We start from the raw sequence: 19,457 nt of genomic DNA on the forward strand, positions 1-19,457 counted from the left end.
TCACTTTCATCAAGGTATTTGCTATTTAAATAGTTTCATAGCTTATTTAATGAGAGAAGCACATTTACTGAACTAAAATTTAAAAAGAAAACATCTGTAGTGTGAGTGGCAGTAGAAACTGTATCTTCCAACACACATATAAACATGTCACTCGTCATAGGACCCATGTTTTCTTTATTGTCTTGCTTAACCACAACTTTGTTTCTAGAATTTATCACTTTTTGCGAGCGGATCTTTCTAACATTCTCGAGGATCTTTTCATGGCTGATTCTTTCTAGGTTCGGCTCACAGACTCTTCGACTCGTGCACCATGTTGATCACAGGAGCCCAATGTGGGTTCGTTGAATCGTAAACTAGTGCGGGTTTTCCTGGATAAATTAATGTAATTTTAGTTCAGTAAATGTGCTTCTTTCATTAAATAAGCTATGAAACAATTTAAATAGCAAATACCTTGATGAAACTTCGGGTGTCTTGATGGTACAGTAGGAAATCTCTTTGCGGTTTATTTTTTCTAGCTATAATCTGTGTCTTTTTTCGATAATTCCCTTGTTTGAGCTCCTGATGAGTCATTTCCAGAGGAATAGTGAAGAAACGATTCGTTTTATCCCCTTCAGAGCATCTAGAACAACCAAATACACAACAAAACCTGCCCATGTTTCTCCAATGCTGCTGAAGTCAATGACATAGTGTGTCCGGTGTCATGGCGGTGTAGGTACCATTGCTATAGGGGTCACGTGACGGTGCAAAGCCTCTGTAATTGTATAATATGCTGATCAGTTAGCGGCTCTAAATTAGCCTCTATTCTTACATTACTGGATATTGAAAAAGCAGCTGTCTCAAAAATAAAAAAGTACTCTCAGTAATTTGATATTTGAGTCCCATTTTGGTATTGCACTCAAACCAAATAGCACCAGACTGACTTGCTCTGTGTAATACTTTTTTTTTTAAAGGTTGTGTGGCTATCCAGGCTATACAAACACAGGCACCTGCAGGATTCACGCGTCTGTGGAGGTTTTGAGCTGCTGCAGTTCTGTGTCTGTAACTGTGTCTGTCTTTTTGCGTCCCTTTTGAAAAACTGCAGAAATCTCCTCAAATGTCTTTCCTTTTGTCTCAGGGACCCGGAAATAAGTGAACAGAGTGAAGCACAACAGGAGCCCAGCAAACAGGATAAAGACATAGCTGTCCAACGCCTCCTGCAATGGGAAAGGGTAGGGTTAGTCGGCCCACAATATACACAGCTTGTGGTTTAATAATAGTTCTAGTAGTAGTAAGAGCAGGAGCAGTAGCAGTAGTAATAGTAGTACTACTCAAATGTCATACATGGAAATTGTTGAATGCCCTACATTCAACAGTTAAGTTAAGTATAAGGTGCTAAGTAATGGTTATATGGTGGTAATAGTAGTAGTAATAGTAGTAGTACTTAAATATCAAAATGGAAATTGTTGAACATAGAGGTTAAATAATATAGTATTATTTGTAGTAGTAGTAGCAATAGTAGTAGTAGGAGTAGTAGTAGTAGTGGTAGTAGTAATAGCAGTAGTAGTGGTAGCACTACTACTACTAGTAGTAGTAGTAGTAGTAGTAGTAGAAGTAGTAGTAGTAGTAGTAGTAGTAGTAGTAGTAGTAGTAGTAGTAGAAGTAGAAGTAGAAGTAGAAGTAGAAGTAGTAGTAGTAGTAGTAGCAGTAGTAGCAACAGTAGTAGTGGTGGTAGTAATAATAGCAGTAGTAGTGGTAGTAGTAGTAGTAGTAGTAGTAGAAGTAGAAGTAGTAGTAGTAGTAGCAGTAGTAACAACAGTAGTAGTGGTGGTAGTAATAATAGCAGTAGTAGTGGTAGTAGTGGTAGTAGTAGTAGTGGTAGTAGTGGTAGTAGTAGTGGTAGTAGTGGTAGTAGTAGTAGTGGTAGTAGTAATAGCAGTAGTGTTGGTAGCAGTAGTAGAAGTAGCAGTAGTGGTAGTAATAGTTGTAGTAGTAGTAGTAGTAGTAGTAGTAGTAGTAGTAGTAGTAGTAGTAGTAATAGTATTAGCAGTAGCAGTAATAGTAGTAGTAGTAGCAATAGTAGTAGTAGGAGTACTAGTAGTAGTAGCAGCAATAGTAATAGTAATAGTAATACTCAAATATCAAATATAGCATTAAAGAAAGACAAGAGAAACCTGGATGCCCTTGCAAATAGTATTATTATTGTGTAGATAATGGTGTGTTAAAAAAGCCCAAGCACTAGTGTTGGTGGAAAAATTTCAAAATGCTCTGTTCCACCTTGTGATGTCATGTAGAGGTAGTTTTCTAGTTAACAGCCACCTTTTACCTTCAGTTCAGTAGAGAGAGGCAATTCCAAGGCTGAAATTATTAAACGACTCTACTGAAGATGTACGGAGTTTAAAAACACAGTGAAGCATTTCCACATGACATCACAAGGTGGTTTTTCGTTTCAGAGAAGAAATCAACAAACAAAACAACAACAAAATATGCAGGATTTGTGTGTTAAATGTGTGAATGAACAAAGCAAAACTTCAAGAAATGTTTTTGATGAGCATTATACATACATATACAGCATTATATTATGAACATTATAATTTGAAAATAGTGTAAAATTGTCCCTTTAACAAATGACCTAACATAAGAAAATGAAATGCCGAATAATAAAGATCCAATTCAATTTAACACACACACTGAGTATATAGAACAGTTTAGGAACCTCTGTGGTGTTAAGAAGAAGTGCATTTTGGTAACGTCAACAAGCTTACATGTATACAGCCAGTGTTTTCTTACCTGTATGTACGGAAAGGTCATGCCTATGATGAAGTTGCTGGTCCAGTTGCAGCAGCCGGCCAGAGCGATGGCGGCTGGTCTGGGGCCCTGACTGAACAGTTCAGCCACAATGAACCAGGGGATGGGACCAGGGCCGATCTCAAAGAACGAAACGAAGAGGAAAATCGCCACCATGCTCATTGTACTCATCCACGTGTAGTCGTTCTACAGAGAGAGACAAAATTAAAGATTATGTAAAATCGACTTTTGCGAGCTTTAAACTCTGTTATAATGTTACCTCATCAAAAACATAGCTGGAGTTGTGTTTTTTCATTCACACATGTTTGAGAAAGGTATGTTTGTGATGAGGAAACATTATAACACAGATGAGAAAACAGCGTAGTATGAACCCTTTAAAGAAATACACAATGCAATTAGAATAAATGCTTCACATAATAAAAATTGGTCTAACCTGAAATTTGAGTCCCACTGTCATTGCAATGGCACACAAGCACATCCCACTCAAACCAGCCAAAATCAGAGTGCGCCTCCCAGCTCGGTCCACCAGCGCCACCTACAGAGACCAAAGGGAGCATTATTTACATCACAGGCATGGGTACGTTGGGATAGTCTTTTACATATATTTTTTTAATATAATTTATTCAGTATAAAGATTCAAAATTGCACTTACAGACACCAGAGTGAAAACTGTGTTGATGACTCCAACTCCAATGGTGGCATAGACGGGCTGAGCGATGCCAGCTTGTTCAAAGATGGATGTTGAGTAATAAAAGATCTTTTGAGAGAAAGAAAAACAAAAACACAAATAAGCAATTTCTTAACATTTCTTAGTTCTTATTTTATTATTGCAGGTCCCATATTACGCCACTTTCTTGTCTATGTTATAATGTTGTTTCCTCATCAAAAACAGACCTGGAGGTGAGTTTTGTTATTCACATGTTTAACACACAAACACAATTTAGGCTAAGTTCTTCTCTCACACTGAAAATACTCTGTTCTACTTTGTGATGTCATGTGATAATACGGGAAGTGCTCCACTGTGTTTTTAAACTCCATACACTTTCACGAGAATCATGTGGATAATTTCAGCCCTGGAATTGCCAATCTCTGCTGAACTAAAAGTGAAAGGTGGCTGTTAAAACTACAGCTACATGACATCACAAGGTGGAACAGAGCATTTTGATCTTTGGAGATGTCGACAGATTAATAATAAAGGGTTTATCAAACGTGTGAATGGATTAACTCTAGATATGTTTTTGATGAGGCTCACAAGTGTCAGTTTTGTGTAACATAGGACCTTTAAGTATTGCTTTTCACTTACAGCATTGATACCGGACAGCTGCTGGGAGATGTGCATCATAAGAGCAACAAACAGCTGATCTCGGTATATTGAAGAACGGATCTGGAAGAAAAAAAATAGTCATTGCCAGAAAGCCAGAAAGGTATAATGCACACAACTCTAAAAAGTAAAAAAAAAATACACTTGACTTGACCCATATTATTTGCCATTTTAATACTGATCACTACTTTGCAGCTGATGTCCTCAACTTTCCCTGAGGGGTGTGATGCTATCTGTAAGCACTGCTCTGTCTGAGGTGTGTTCGAATTTAATCTGATAACACAATCTGATGAACATAATCTGAAGAAAGTAGAAAGAAGTGGTTTAGTTGGGACTACAACAGTTGAGATGATTTGTGCTCTTAAACACGTCTCTCATACATAAAATTACTATATATGATCTAGTTTGCGTTAGATCATTTTTTCTGTCACTCTCACGTTTTTGTTGAAAATCAAGCTCAAAATCTAACTCAAACAGAACCATGAATGTGCGTATTGATCACAGGCTCCTGAAAATGTGCTGTTTAAATCCATTTTGTATTTTTTCTTGTGCGTATTGTGTCACCATGGTAACTACAGAAACATTCCACTATAGCAATACATGTAGAACAGCCCCAGCGTGATGTCACTGCAACGTATTAATAAAGTATAAATAAAAAATATATATATGTCCTTCTGAAAATTACCTAGACAAAGCCGTAACATAAGTGCTAGAAGAAAATACGTTTTTAAACCAGGACTAAACCTAGATTAAACAAATACAAATGAAAGACCAAATAAAAATTAAAAATGATTTGGTTGAGAAATTACAAATTATCTATTAATGAACTTACCAAAGACCAGATGGAGACCCTTGCTTCCTTATCAGCTTCCTCCTTCTCCCTCCTCATTTCCTCCAAGTCATTAGTTGCATCGTAAGGCCCCTTTAGTCTATACAAGCCTGAATAATAACAACACACATTTTAATATACAGTATGTTTCAATATTGTGTTCTTATTTTCTGTTGAACTGACTTTTGCGTGCATCCTGCTCCTGGCTCAGTACGATGTAGAGGTATCTGGGGCTTTCAGGACAGAGGGGGAGGAGGAGAGTCTGTAACACGGCTGGAGCCCCTGATAAACCCAACAGGATGGGCCAGAAGTCGTCATTACCGAGCACAAAGTCCAGACCGATCACCTACAAACAAGGTCACATTCATTGATTTAGCACAGTGGTGGTCAGATTCAGGGGGGTTTACCATTTTAAAGCTAAAATATTCCACAGTTATTCCAGTTCTAGTCTTGGCTGAGATCTACGTCAGTCCTATAATATTATTGTTTTAGAGGTTTAGTGCCATATGACTGGTGAAGTCACCGTTTTGACCAGTTTAAAGGTCCGATGTTACACAATATTGACTCTAGTGAACTTTAAGCCATGTTTGAATGTGATTACCTCATCAAAAATACACCGGGGGTTGTGTTTTCTTTCATGCACACGTTTGAGTAATTCTGCATTGTCAGTCTGTCTAAAACTCTGAATGCTCTGTTCCACCTTGTGATGTCATGAAGCAGTAATTTTCAAGTTAACAGCTATCGTTTAGTTTTTTTTTAGCAGAGCTTGACAATTCCACACATGAAATTATCCAAATGATTCAAGTGAAGGTGTATAGAGTTTAAAAACACAGTGGAGCACTTCCTGTATTATCACATGACATCACAAGGCGGAACATAAGATTTTCCGTTTGAGAGAAGGACACAGCCTAAATATGCAGGGTTTGTGTTTTAAGCGTGTGAATGAAACAAAACACAACTCCAGATATGTTTTTGATGAAGAAACAACATTATAGTTATAACATAGATGAGAAAACGGAATAATATGGGCTCTTTAAGTCCAATTTTAGTGTTTGCTTATTAAACCTGGTGTGAGTCTGATTTACGTGTTTAGTTAGTTTTTTGTTTCTAGTCTGGATTTGGCTTTAGTCCTGGTTTCTGGTCTTGTCTGTTGTTCCATTGTGTTCCTCATTATTCTCATTTTACTCAGTTGTAGATGGTCCACACTTTGAGAACTGCTTTTGCCTGACCTGGCTGAGCAGAATGCCGATGACAATAGCCAGTTGGTGTAAAGTCCCCAGTGCTCCTCTGTAAGTCTTGGGGGCAATCTCTCCAATGTACATAGGCACCAGACCAGAGGTTAGACCTGTAAGCACATGGACAAAAAAGAGAAAATATCATCAAAGTTCCTACTGTTAGAGATACAGGTACATTTATATGAATGTTAGTTTAAAAAAAAAAAAAGTGAATATATAAATAAATATTCCAATCAAATTTTAGATATGCCATATAAGCAGTGACGGAGTTAGCAGTATGGGGGCCCTAGGCGAACTTGAGTTTGGAGCCCTCACTATAATGCACTGTTTTTCTGTTTTGTTTAGTTTTTTAAATATATTTATTGTCTGTTTTTCCCCATTGTTCTTGAGACATGCACATCTCTATTTATTTGAATTACGGTGGATTGGAAACTTGTCTTATTAGTTAGGTCGCCTACGAGATAACAAGTGATGGAAGTAATTTTATTTTTTTGCTAATACAATACATTTTTGTTTACATCCATTACATATGATTATTATTATTTTTCTTATGATTATTGTTTAAAATTAAACTACTATCATTTAATGTCATATTGAGGGAAAATCTAATTGTTAGTGGCACTGAGGGCAATTGGTTGGGGTCCCTTCCTGGTTTGGGGGCCTAAGGCAGCTGCCTAATGGTAGCGCTGCCTCTGCATATAAGTACACTGTGTTCACTTAATCACCATGTATTCATTAAAAGTCCAAAAGAGGGAGAAATATTTTTGAATAGTTTTGAATTATCTGCCGATTGAGTCTTGAAGTATCCAAAAACGATCATTACTTTATTTTAATTGGTTTCTCATCTTCACATGGCTAAAATAGAAATGCAAATCACTGGTGTCATAGATCACAAACAGTGGTAGCTCGTCAGTGTTTCTTTACCACAGTAGAAGCCCATCACAGCTCGTCCGGCGATGACCATGATGTGAGGTTTCCACATCTGGCACATGCCCATGAGGAGTCCAGCTGCAATGGCCAGAACGTTCACCATCAACATGCCCTTCACCCTGTCGACAAAACACACACTTACTCTACACACTGTTCATGAGCTAATGCACTTCTTTAGCTCTACCTGTGACTTAATTTAGGTTATTTAGGTCACATAAGTTGTATTGTGTAACTTTTCTGGTGGAGAGTCCGTTTTCTCTATGGAGATGTTATTGCTTGTCTGGAATGTTTTACAGTATGGTATTAAACCTTTCTATCTTCATAGAGACCAAACCAGACCTATTGTACAATGGAGCACTTCCTGTATTACCAACTGACATCACAAGGTAGAACAAAGTGTTTTCAGTTTGAGAAAAGAACTCAGTCCAAATATGCAGTGTTTGTGTGTGAATGAAACACACAAAAAAACAACTCCACTGCCTTAGGGTAAACTGACAGAAGTGAGGCTGCCCACACACACACACACACACACACACGCACACACACACACGCACACATGCACACACATACACACAACATTCCCACTAGGCAGTTAAAAGTGTGAATTAAGTGTGTTGCCTAAGGACACAGCAGCAGTACAGAGAGCCACTATCGCCTCTGTGGCACCTGATATTCCCAGCAGCCTCCCAACAAGTACTAACTGACTTCAAATTGTAAATTTGTGACCATGTTAAAGGTCCATTGTGGAACTTTTCTGGTGGAGGCCTCATCAGATACTTTTCTCAATGGAGAAGTTATTGTCATATGTACATACATACATTTTAGAATGTTTGGAATGGAACGGTCATGCAGGCTTTTATAGGTATTTTGGCCATACCAACTTGTCAAAGCCTGATCCCGTCAGATCTCAGAAGCTAAGCAGGGCTGGGGCTGGTTACTACTTGGATGCGAAACCACTGGGAATTCCAGGTGCCACAGGGGGGCACCAGTCACAAAAAACTGTCCTTGTGTCCTTAGGCAAGACAGTTCAGCTACATTGCCTGGTATGAAAGTGGTGGTGTGTACGTGAGTGATGGTAGTTGGAGGGGTAGTACGTCAGTCTGCCCCAGGGCAGCTGTGGCTACAGTAGTAGCTTACGATCATTGAGTGTTGAGTGAATGAATAATGAACTGTAAAGTGCTTTGGGTATGTTGAAAGGCGCTATATAAATGCAATGATTAATTAATAATTAATTAAATAATTAATAATAAAAACATTTTTGAGCAATAAACTACCACCTGTAATTGAAAAAATGTAAGGTGGAGCTGTTTAACATCATACTGTGGAACATTCCAGGCAGAGCAATGACATCTCCATAGAAACAAGAAGGTGACAGACTCTCCACCAGAAAAGTTACACAGTGCACTTTTAAGACAATTATGATTAATGTTTATAGTTGATTAGATAATGTCACTTTTCTTATATTATGATTTCTAGTATGTCATCTGACCTTCCTCTCAGGTCTCCCACGAAGCCCACGAGGAATGAGGAGAGCATGCCCCCGATGGAGAAGATGGCCACAGAGAGGGACCAGTACATGGTGACGGCTGGGTGCTGTCCAGCCTCCAGCAGCACCTCCTCCCCCTCAGTCTGGTTCTCTAATGCTCTGACCGCACTTTCTGACCACACCCCCAAAGATTTCCCATAATTCCGCTCAATCACCTTTGTAAAACAGATTTTATTTTAAATGCTGGTACCCAAAATCAGAACTAAACATGGGGAATTTTGCAAGTGAAGTTAAGTTCATGAGAGGATGCCTGGAAAACTTGAGTAATGTTCATAGCACTTATTTAAGTTAGAGTTTAGGTTAGGTTAGTTAAAGGGCCTATATTACACTATTTTCTGATCTATGTTACAATGTTGTTTCCTCATCAGAAACAGACCTGGACTTGTGTTTTGTTTGCGTAGCTGTTAACTTGAAAACTAGGTGGAACAGAGCAATTTGAGCTTTGAAGCTGTAACTAGACTAATAATAAAGGCTTACTCAAACATGTGTGAATGAAACAAAACACAACTCCAGGTATGTTTTTTGTTGAGGTAACACTGGCTTAAGCTCACAAGAGTCTGTTTTATGTAATATAGGGCCTTTAAGATCATTCTCCTGGAAATCAATGCAAGTCAAAGTATTGAAATCTAACCTGTATTTGTTAGTTTTAAAGGGACAGTCTGGAATTTTGGACATAGGACCTCATTTCCTAGTGAGCCAGAGTGTTGGAGACGTGTGGAGACACTTCTATGTTTTTGATCTAAATATTCCATCCAGTTCTTGTATTTGCAGAGGTCACCGGTGCTAGGCTAGTGCATGTCAATGGCCATAGTTAGCCTGACACTAAAAACAGTCTTATCCACTCCACAAAACACCCGAAGCAAATCTGTTATTACACCAGTGTGTTGAAGTGAATGTCTGTGTTGATAGAATAATGTTTGAAATAAAACTAACCTTGCATTGTTTGCATTGAATCATCGCATGTTGAAGGACTATTTTCTCAGCAGTAGCGGAATTTTAGGTGCTAGGTGATATCAGTCCTCCGCTGCAGAGCTTTCTATCAGAAAGTGCAAGTTGCTGCTGCTCAGACATATATCCTTCAAATGCAAGGTTGGTTTTATTTCTAAAATTATTCTATTGACACAGACATTCACATGGACAGTTTGAAGTTATAATCGTTTTGCTTTGGGTATTTTGTGGAGTGGGTAAAACTGTTTTTAGTGGCAGGCTAACTATGGCCATTGACATGCACTAGCCTAGCACCAGCGACCTCTGCAAATACAAGGACTGGATGGAATATTTTAAAAAGTGTCTCCACATGTCTCCAACACTCTGGATAACTGGGAAATGAGTCCCTATGTCCAAAATTCCGGGCTGTGCCTTTAATAATTTTGTCAGTCAGATTTCATTTTATATGCTGGTGCCTAGAATCAGCACTATTTTCAGTTTTATGCAGCTAAACTCTGGAAGACACAGCTCTCTACTTTGACCATGTTTAAATCCAGGCTCAAAATGACAACTTTTATTTGCACTTTTGTCTTTAATTATTAACTTTATGATGATTACTTATGTTGTCATTTGTTTGTAGAGTGATTTGAATGTCTTACTTGTTCTATAAACCACACTTTTGTCTGTTTACAAATTGTGCTATACAAACATATTTGCCTTGCCTTATTTAAATGGTTGAAAATTCCAAACAGAACCTAGCAGCTCTGCAGAGTAGTGGTCTTTTTGAAAACTTTATAAGATACATGTACCTTCTGAGGCGCGTTGATCACTCCCAGGCTGTATCCATACTGCAGTGAGCCCAGTGATGCAGTAAACACAGCCAGAGCCAAAGTCCCTGTGAGCTGCTGAAGTAGGAAATGACAACTATAAATGCAGTCATAACAAGGATTAAGGGAAGACACTACAGGCAAATGCTTTTTTTGTTGTTGTTGTTGTTGTTGTTGTTGTTGTTGTTGTTGTTCAGATTGGATCCCTTAAATGTAGACTGTGTAACTTTTCTAGTGGAGAGTATGCTACCTACTTGTCACCATGGAGATATTATTGCTTTGACCAAAACAACACTAAACTTTACACACATTTGACTAAATTAAAGGAATGCTATTCTATTATTCTGTTCAATTTGAGATGCTTTTTTCATGTAGAGTAAAGGCACTTTGCTGTGCACACAAACACATCCGAACAAATATACAAATGTATTGACACAGATGAAAGGGCTTTAGTAAAAGGCAGTCAAGTCTGATCTTTATCTTAAATCATAAAACTGTTACCGTAAAATGTTTGTCTATTAAACTTTGATTTTCACTGTCTAACAATTCAACAAATATAATAATATAGTGCTTGAAATCCAAAAATCACCAGTAGTTTACACAAAGTAGATGATATTGGAGTTACATTTTCTAATTAGCATTTTTATTTTGACATTACGCTGCAAATTCAGTTATTGTCAAACTTCTGAAATTTTCAGAATTCACCAATAAGCATAACTTGCATACTGCATCTATAATTCTGTAATCCACAGTATATAAATGGGCCATAGGTTGCAGATAGTGAATTGCAATATGGGTTTATAAACTCTACAAACTATAAACTTTTTGTACTATAGTTAATAAGAATATATACAAAAGCATGTATCAGTTTTGACAAAACTTTGCAAATATTGATTCTACTTCATAATAGTGCAAGGATTAAAGTGTAATTTCCCCATTGTGGGACAAATATAACATAGCCATATTATTTTATATATGAACCTTTAAGTGTACAGAAAGCCTTTTAAATGCATATATACAAGCATTGCATTGAATTTGCAGTAAAAATGTACTTCTTAGTGCAAGTATCCAAGCATTAAACTGTTATTTCCCCATTGTGGGACAAATAAAGGTTTTTCTTGCTTAAATATTTAAATGCAAAAACATATAGGTAGTACACTAAATTTGCAGTAACTTTGTATTTTTCATGCAAGTATAGAATTAAACTGTAATTTCACCATAGTGGGACATCTAAAGCTTTATCTTATTGAAGTTTCACGTTGCCATATTATTTTACATATTAACCTTTAAGTGCACAGAGAGCCTATCAAAAGTGCACGTACAAGTACAATGCACTAAATTTAAAGAACCAAAGAGTGAATACCACGTTATAAAGTGGGCTTACCTTTCCGTTCTCCATGTTGGGAACAGATCGTCTTCAGCCCGGAGAGGCTAATGATCAATGGACTTTTAGCCTGGATCCTGCTCTGTCCACTCATTAATCTGACCCCAGCACGCTACACACATGCTCTGCCCATACACACAGAAAGCGGTGCAAAACAAGCCAATGGCAAAACCGCAATACGAACCCCCAATAAAGTCTAATAAAAGGTGATAGTTGTGATTTGTATGTGACAAAAAGTAGCAAATGTGTTGAGAAAAAAAAAGTTATAAATATTCAGATTATTTTAAGAGACCAACATGTCTTCGAACGTAAAATTTTGACTGTAAAAACTTGGTAAATTTGAATTAAAATGTTCTTTTTAGTTCTTTTTTTTTTGTAAAAGCATATGGGACAAATATCTAGCTGGTTAATGATTAATGATACACCACAGCTTGGACAAAGTCTGAGGGTCGTTCGATAATGCTGATACAACTGAAAATAGGCTGCAAAACACATGGTAAGGCTAATAATAACACATTTTAAATCTCTACTTTCGTTTATTTATCTCATAACATCTTATCTTTTACAAAACAAAACAAAAAAATCCCCAAAACAGGACATTAGTAATGCTCTTTTGAAAATTATTATTAAAACATAAAATGATCCAAGTTAAACATTTGAGGATACAGTGAAGAAGTTTCAGTGTAATGACAAAAGTTAACAGTAAATAATGCCCCATTCAAACGCAAAGTTGTGCAGTAGGTGTGCACACATGTATTGGGAAGACAGTGGCTTCAGAGCTCATTTTATATTATTATTTTCATTATTATTATTATTATTATTATTGCTAAAATGGCAGCTGGTTCTTTCCTTTTGCGTCCTAGAATCTGAACTGCCTCTGAAAAAACTATACAAACAATTAACAGATATATAAGACCTGAAAGATGAAGTCAAGTGGTTAAATGTGCAATTTTACAAGAGGAATTCAAGAAAAAAATCAAAAAAATAATAAAAAATTCCACGATATTAGATCATCGAACCTTCTCTAGACATTTTTTCCTTCAGTTAAAAACTTCATTTAAAGGTGCACTATGTAACATTTCCAGTGGAGGGTACACCACCTGCTTGTTTCCATGGAGATCTAATTGCTTTGCCTGAAATGATCCACAGTATGGCATTAAACTCATCTAAACAAACAGGTGACACCACAAGGTCAAAACACCAAATCAGGTCAAATCAGTAGAAAGGCGTGTCCACATATAGTAAAAATACTTTATTATTATACATATTTTAAGAAATGAAAACGCCTATAATTTGATTCCTGTATTACCAGATGACATCACAAGGTGTTTTCAGTTTGAGAGAAGAACTCTGCCTAAATATGCAGTTTTTGTTAAACATGTGTGAATAAAAAAACACAACTCCAGGTATGTTTTTGATGAGGAAACCTTATAACAAAGCAAAAAATAGTGTAATGTGGGCTCTTTAATAAATGCAAGATTGTATTTAAAGCCATACTGCGGAATATTCCAAGCAAAGCAATAAGATCTCCATGTCGTCAAATACAGAGGACAAATTTTACTACGCGGACAATAAAGTTCACCTTACCTGACCTGACCTCACACTATAAAAGTTACACAGAGCACCTCTAGTATCTCTTATCTGTGCTTTCTGTCAGCCTGATTTATAATTCAGAGATTGGATTCAGTATTACAAGGACACACATCAAACAGCTATCTAATAAAGTAACCGGAAGTAGCTTTTTAATCATGTACTATGCTGTTACTGTATGCAGATAACCACGTATTTAGATAAACTTCGGTGACTTCTGCCGTGACGCTTTCCAGGCAGTCCCACTAGAGGGAGCCATACATTTTGGTGGTCTTGGTTTTCAAAGTTGATTTTTTTTCTGCATTTAGTTCAGTTATGATCATTATTTAACAATTGTTTACCATCATCAGTTATTTTCTTTCTCATTCATATATTTTGTCTCTAAAAATCCCTTTAATATCATGGTAGTGGTTAAAGGTGCACTGTGTAACTTTTCAGGTGGGGGTTCGCCAACTGCTTGTTTCCATGGAGACGTCTTTGTTTTGCCTGGAATTTAATACAGCACAGCATTAAACGTATCCATTCCCAAAGACACGAGCAAGTGACGCCACAAGGTCAAGTTACAGGTCAGGTCTGTGGAGAGGGGACTGCGCTCACAATGAGAATGCATGTTTTTAAGGTTTGAGCCATAAAAATAACTGACATACCTAAAATCTCCATGGAGACAATTAGGTGGTGGATCATCTACCTAAAAAGTTACGCAGTGCACTTTTACGATACAACATGATTGAATTGAAAAGAGTAACATAATTAAGTACTGCATGAGCTGGTATGTTTTGGCCACCATTTTTAGTTTACCTGACGTCATGCAGAACAAAAAAAGTAAAATGATAAAAATTAAAATCTAAATTTGTTAAAAAATAGGGACTTCATCCAAATTGTTGAGGTAAGTATTTAAAACAGCTAAGGACTCAGGAGTGGGACAGTATAGAACTTTTAACTGAATCTGAATATTTATTATCTAGGTTTCTGATAGTCATGTTGCAGTTTGGCCGTGTTAGTTTTGGCTAATTAAAAATCTACTGTGCAATAAGATCTCGTGAGGTGTGAAAGTGATGCTCTCTTATGCATGGATAAATAAATAATAGGCTCTGTGCACAACCGCACTGTTAGCGTCACTACTTCCTGTTCAGTTGTGTATATACGGGAGTTTTGCTGAGTTGTGCTAAAATGTATAAATATTTAAAGATAAGGCATCGGACAGGGAGCTACGGGTGGATGTGACTGACAACACGTACACAAAAAGTACACAAATAAAAGGAATACTTGAGCGGCGAACACTTCTGTGTTTAGAAAGGTAGAGGTTTGTGACTCAATGCTAACGCTAATGCTAATTTTGAGGCAGAATAAATATTAAAACAATAAACAACAACAACCTGAAGTAATTTACACATAAAAACAATCAGGTAGTCTTTACTTTAATTCATTTGTTTTGTTTTTAAAGGTTGTTTATTTGTTTTTATATTTTATGATTTGAATAAAAGTGACTGTTAGCTTTTAGCGTGCTGCTGTGCACAGAGCCAAAGCTTTATTATTATTTTTTTTTTGTTCTGACCATTACAGGAAATTCAAGAATGGACCAACAAAAATATTTGGTCTGGATTAAAATCTATGTCTAAGTTCAGAAGTGAATGAAGAGAAACTTTTGTTTGTTTTGTATTGTTTTGTTGAGACATAGATTGAAAAAAAGGAACAAAGAATTAGCATATAATTAATTCTTCTCACTGTTTTATTCTAAATGTGTTTTGTTATGTTAGAAAAGCTATTACCACTGAACTAAACATTTTTGAGTTTGCGTTCAGGGCACTTTGACTTTACCATTGCGAGATAGGGTCAAGGCCTTAGCAGAGGTCTTCATTCATTCTATGCAGTTTCTGCATCAATATATCCTTTGTTTTTCCCTACAAGAGTTTGGGAACATCTCACAAAATAATCCAACAACACTGATTGATTTATCCGGCCACTTGATCCACATTTCACCCATTGTTTTCTGAAAATAGTTACTTTTTCTGCATTTTCTCAGCAGGTTTGCACACCGATTTCAGCTTGATTTCAAAATGCAAGCCAAAACGCACATATCTACACACACACACACACACTTTCATACATAGACAGACAATTTTAACCTACACATGTGCTATACAACTTGTCAAGCATCAAAGACTTTAAACAAAAGTAAAGTGGTACCTAACAAACAGGGAAATTACAGTATATCTGATGCAGCACCTTGAGAGATAAGAAAGTGAAGAAGAAAAAAAGTTGAGGAAATAGAGGATTGAGTGAACGTAACATTTCGTAAAAGGACATATTTTTGCATACCGACACAACCCCTACTACAATGTCCCAATTGCATCACTAGAAGCAGTATCCATGGTTACGTAGAGCCTAAAACAGCTGGAAATGGTGAGGAGGATTGTAACTTGGGGTAGAACTAAAGTCGTGACCCCTGTACTGAATAGTTGCTTCTTTTGAGTTGTATATGAAAAAGGATTCATTTTTCTCCCATCAGCCCCAGAGGTAAAGTTGAGTTGAGACTTGAAAATTATAATGATTCATCCAGAAAATCACGTGAAAAGTTTGACAATCAAGAATCTAGACAGTGGATTTACAATTTACTTCGAAAGTGCGAAAAAAATTTGGAAAAAGGAGATTTTATTTGTAAAGACGATGGCAACGCTCCAGTCAAGTAAAATGGCTTCTTTGTTAATCCAGGTTAGCATAACTCTCTCGTACAGCATTGAGTTTTTGCTTTTGGGTTATTTTTTTTAGTCTTTTTCTGAGTTTATGCTTGGCCTTGTGGGTAATCTGGGTGAGGTGTGTCGAGGTGGGCTGGGTCGACCAATGGGAGTGAGGCAGAGTGAAAGTGGGTGGAGTCATCACCAGTTCATCATGGAGCTTCTGTTCAGAGTCATGAAGAACACCTGGCTGCTACCGCCCGAGCGCACTGAGGCAAAGAAAACCTGTGAAGAATGAAAATATGTGTTTGAAAGCCAATATATCAAATCAAACATTAATACAGGGAAAAAAGTGATATTATATGTATATCTATGTATATTTCTTTAAAGGTCATATACTATGTAAAACTGACTCTTGTGAGCGTTAAGCCGTGTAAGAACTGTGCTACCTCCTCAAAAACAGACCTGGAGTTGTGTTTGTTTCATTCACACGTATGAGTAACCCTTTATTATTAGTCTGTTTACATCTTTGAAGCTCAAAACGCTGTTCCACTTTGTGATGTCATGAAGCATTAATTAGTTAACATCTACCTTTTTCACTTTTGTTCAGTAGGAATTGGCAATTCCAGGGCTGAAATTAATTTAGTGAAGGTATATGGAGTTTTTTTTTTTTTTAAAACACAGTTATCACATGACATCACAAGCTGGAGTGTTTTCAGTTTGAGAGAAGAACTCAGTCTTAATATGCACGTTTTGAGCGTTAAACATGTGAATGAAATAAAACACAACTCCAGTATTTTTGTCATGAGGAAACAACACAATAACATAGATCAGAGAGTAGGGTCATTTTTTCCGGTCTACCAGCTGTTGGCCGTAGCAGAGGGCGCTAATACGATCATTTGCCCATTTGTCAAGCATAAATTGCATAGGCTAAAAGGCGACAAACAATACTTGTTGGTTTCAACACATGTCAAACATGATGAACTGAAGACGTAAGGAGAAAGGTGGATGGGAAAAAGGTTAAAGATAAAGAAAAAAAAAAAACTCACTTTTTTATCTTTAACCTTTTCCTTATCTTTAAGTCAGTTGGAAATTAAATGATTTTGGTGTTTTTGTTAACAAACAATCAGAAGTAGTTAATTTTGTCTGTTTTCTTTAACGATTTCATTATTGATTTAATGAAATTATTTATTATTCATTATTTAAATTTTCACCCCTCCCACATGGTAGGCCAATCTGTGGGGGAAAAGACCAGGGCTGTTTTTTGGTCCCAGTCCATCCCTGGTATCAAATTAAGAATATTTATGTAGCAAATTTAAAATAGCTTAATCTAATCAAAAGCCTGATCACAAGTGAGAGTACAGTACAAGCACAAGCACAAATAGAAAAGTACAAAGTAAGAAACACTTTATGCTTTTAACTGAAAGTCAGAAGTAGTAGATGTACTGGAATAGAAAAGTATGGACTATACCTTGTCGTTCCTTTCACAGAGGAACTTGAGTCTCTGAGCTCTCTTGTGCATGAAGACTCCGTCCAAATGTCCCGTCTCCACTGAGCGGATCTCTATGGCTTTCTCCCCCCAGCCCATGATCTGATTCGAGTGAATGTAGGCTACACACACAAAGAAATAAGTTTAAAATCACGGTTATGTTTACAGAAGAAGTAACACTATTCATTGTAACATGATACTGGTAGTAGCCATAGAACTGAAGTCGTAAAATTATAATAGAAGTAGCAGGCCTGCAGTGTAAAGTGCATGTAACATCAAGCATGACCACTAGAGGGCAGTTAAAGATAAGAAACTGCAGTCCACTCAACCCACGTGGTAGAAATATATTACAAACTTCATATTGCAACCTGATTTTTAACTTTCAGTCCATAACGAGCAAGCAAGAAAGAAAATTGAGTTTTAAATTAACTTTACATAAGACATCTGTTTATGTTTCTTTATATTAGTATTAAGCCCACAGGAATGTGTTCTTTTAACATATACATTTAAGGAGAAAACATTACATATGATTTTACATATGTAGTGTAAAATATTATTAGAGGGGACCTGTGTGGTTGTCACATCGATAAGAGGGCAGAGCAGACTTTGAGAATGGCTGCACTAAGCCTTAAATGCCAAAGTTTATTCTCTCCATAAAATTCAGTAATATTTCGCTCATTTGTCTGTGTCTCTTTAACCATCTCCGGGTTAATTTATCATTAAGTTATGATTAAGCGATCATGTCTTACCAACAGAGGTAGGCATCTCTCCCCACTGCAGCACCACGTCCTTGGTGATTCTCCCATAGGTGTTCACGTACACCCCCTCGTCCTCATAACAAAGCAGCATCTCCATCCCATCAGTCTTAGGGAGCACCACGATGGCATGGGGCGTCACCTGGTTTTGGATCTAACACAAATCCACACAAACAAATATTTTAGAAAGCTGGTCACAGAGTTATTATGATACTGAGGTGAGAGGATAGAGGTACTAGATAGAGTACACTATTGACTATGTGGAAAGAGGGAGTGACTTGATATTTGAGGGTTTCTTTGATGAGAAAACTGGAGAAATTCACAAAGTTACTATGAGAGTTGAATTTTCTACAATAGGTGCTTTAGAAAGGACTAAAACATTAAGAAAATCTACAGTTACTATGCAAATGCAAATTATAAGAAATAGATATGAAAGAAATGTGCCACAATGACTCACAAATCTTTTTATCCAGTCTAAAGTGTGTAAAGGGAATCAATTATTATATATATAAAAAAAATCTAAATAAATACTAAAACATTTGCATAGCACTGTACAAAGGTTGGCCTTAGTTTGGCCCCATAAAGAAGAGTATTTGTGATCAAGAGATAAAATGGATACAGGAACAAACTCATCTTACCCATTAGAACCAGATTTGTTAAAGCTCATACTTTCTTAAAGGTGTACTATGTAACTTTACTGATGGAGCGTCCACCACCTGCTTATCTCCATGGATACTACTACTTTACCTGGAATGTTGCACAGTATGACATTAAAACCTGTATCTCTATAAGCATGTTGCACTAACCAGTCAATTCACAGGTCAGATCTATAAAGAGGCGACCCCTGTCACAGTAAAAATGCATTCTTCTATGAAATTTATTTAGAAAAAAAAAGAAAAAAAAAAGTAGAATACACATTGTTGGAAAGAATACTCTGAAAACGTATTTAGTTACAGAATATGAATAATTGAAATAAAATGTATTTTGTAATTCTGATGCATGGTCCAATCAGAGTACTGTATTCTGAATACCGGTACTTAAAATACTTTAACTTGAGCTGTATTTAAATTATAGTGTAAAAACTCAAAATATGATTAAAACAGAATTATGTTTATTTAATCGTTTGTTACAGACTAATTGGAGACCTCTGAAACCTAAATTGTGT

The 19,457-nt window shown here is 36.7% G+C and overlaps 2 protein-coding genes across 4 annotated transcripts in view; both read right to left on the reverse strand.

Moving 5' to 3' along the window:
• Positions 1-733: 733 nt before the first annotated feature.
• slc2a2 (solute carrier family 2 member 2) lies at positions 734-11,846 on the reverse strand. The gene is made up of 12 exons (XM_020921678.2): positions 11,784-11,846; positions 10,382-10,477; positions 8,589-8,800; positions 7,094-7,218; positions 6,164-6,279; positions 5,118-5,280; positions 4,938-5,044; positions 4,088-4,168; positions 3,437-3,541; positions 3,218-3,319; positions 2,767-2,970; positions 734-1,193 (listed from the first exon to the last, which is right to left on the reverse strand). The coding sequence occupies exons 1-12, from the start codon at positions 11,796-11,798 to the stop codon at positions 996-998; spliced, it is 1,524 nt and encodes a 507-aa protein (XP_020777337.2). The 5' UTR covers positions 11,799-11,846; the 3' UTR covers positions 734-995.
• A 3,238-nt stretch (positions 11,847-15,084) lies between these two features.
• Positions 15,085-19,457, reverse strand: part of tnika (TRAF2 and NCK interacting kinase a) — a 108,567-nt gene continuing 104,194 nt past the window's right edge. For all 3 annotated transcript variants that reach the window (XM_055160220.1, XM_020922572.2, XM_055160228.1), the window contains 3 exons: positions 18,287-18,446; positions 17,520-17,659; positions 15,085-16,333 (listed from right to left, as the gene is read on the reverse strand). In XM_055160220.1, coding sequence (XP_055016195.1) covers positions 16,250-16,333; positions 17,520-17,659; positions 18,287-18,446 — 384 coding nt within the window. In that variant the 3' untranslated portion in view covers positions 15,085-16,249. The remainder of the gene's footprint in view (positions 16,334-17,519; positions 17,660-18,286; positions 18,447-19,457) is intronic.

This window comes from Boleophthalmus pectinirostris, unplaced genomic scaffold (genome assembly GCF_026225935.1).
Source record: "Boleophthalmus pectinirostris isolate CB_2022bp ecotype Guang Dong unplaced genomic scaffold, ASM2622593v1 HiC_scaffold_10, whole genome shotgun sequence".
Taxonomy (NCBI): Eukaryota; Metazoa; Chordata; class Actinopteri; order Gobiiformes; family Gobiidae; genus Boleophthalmus; species Boleophthalmus pectinirostris.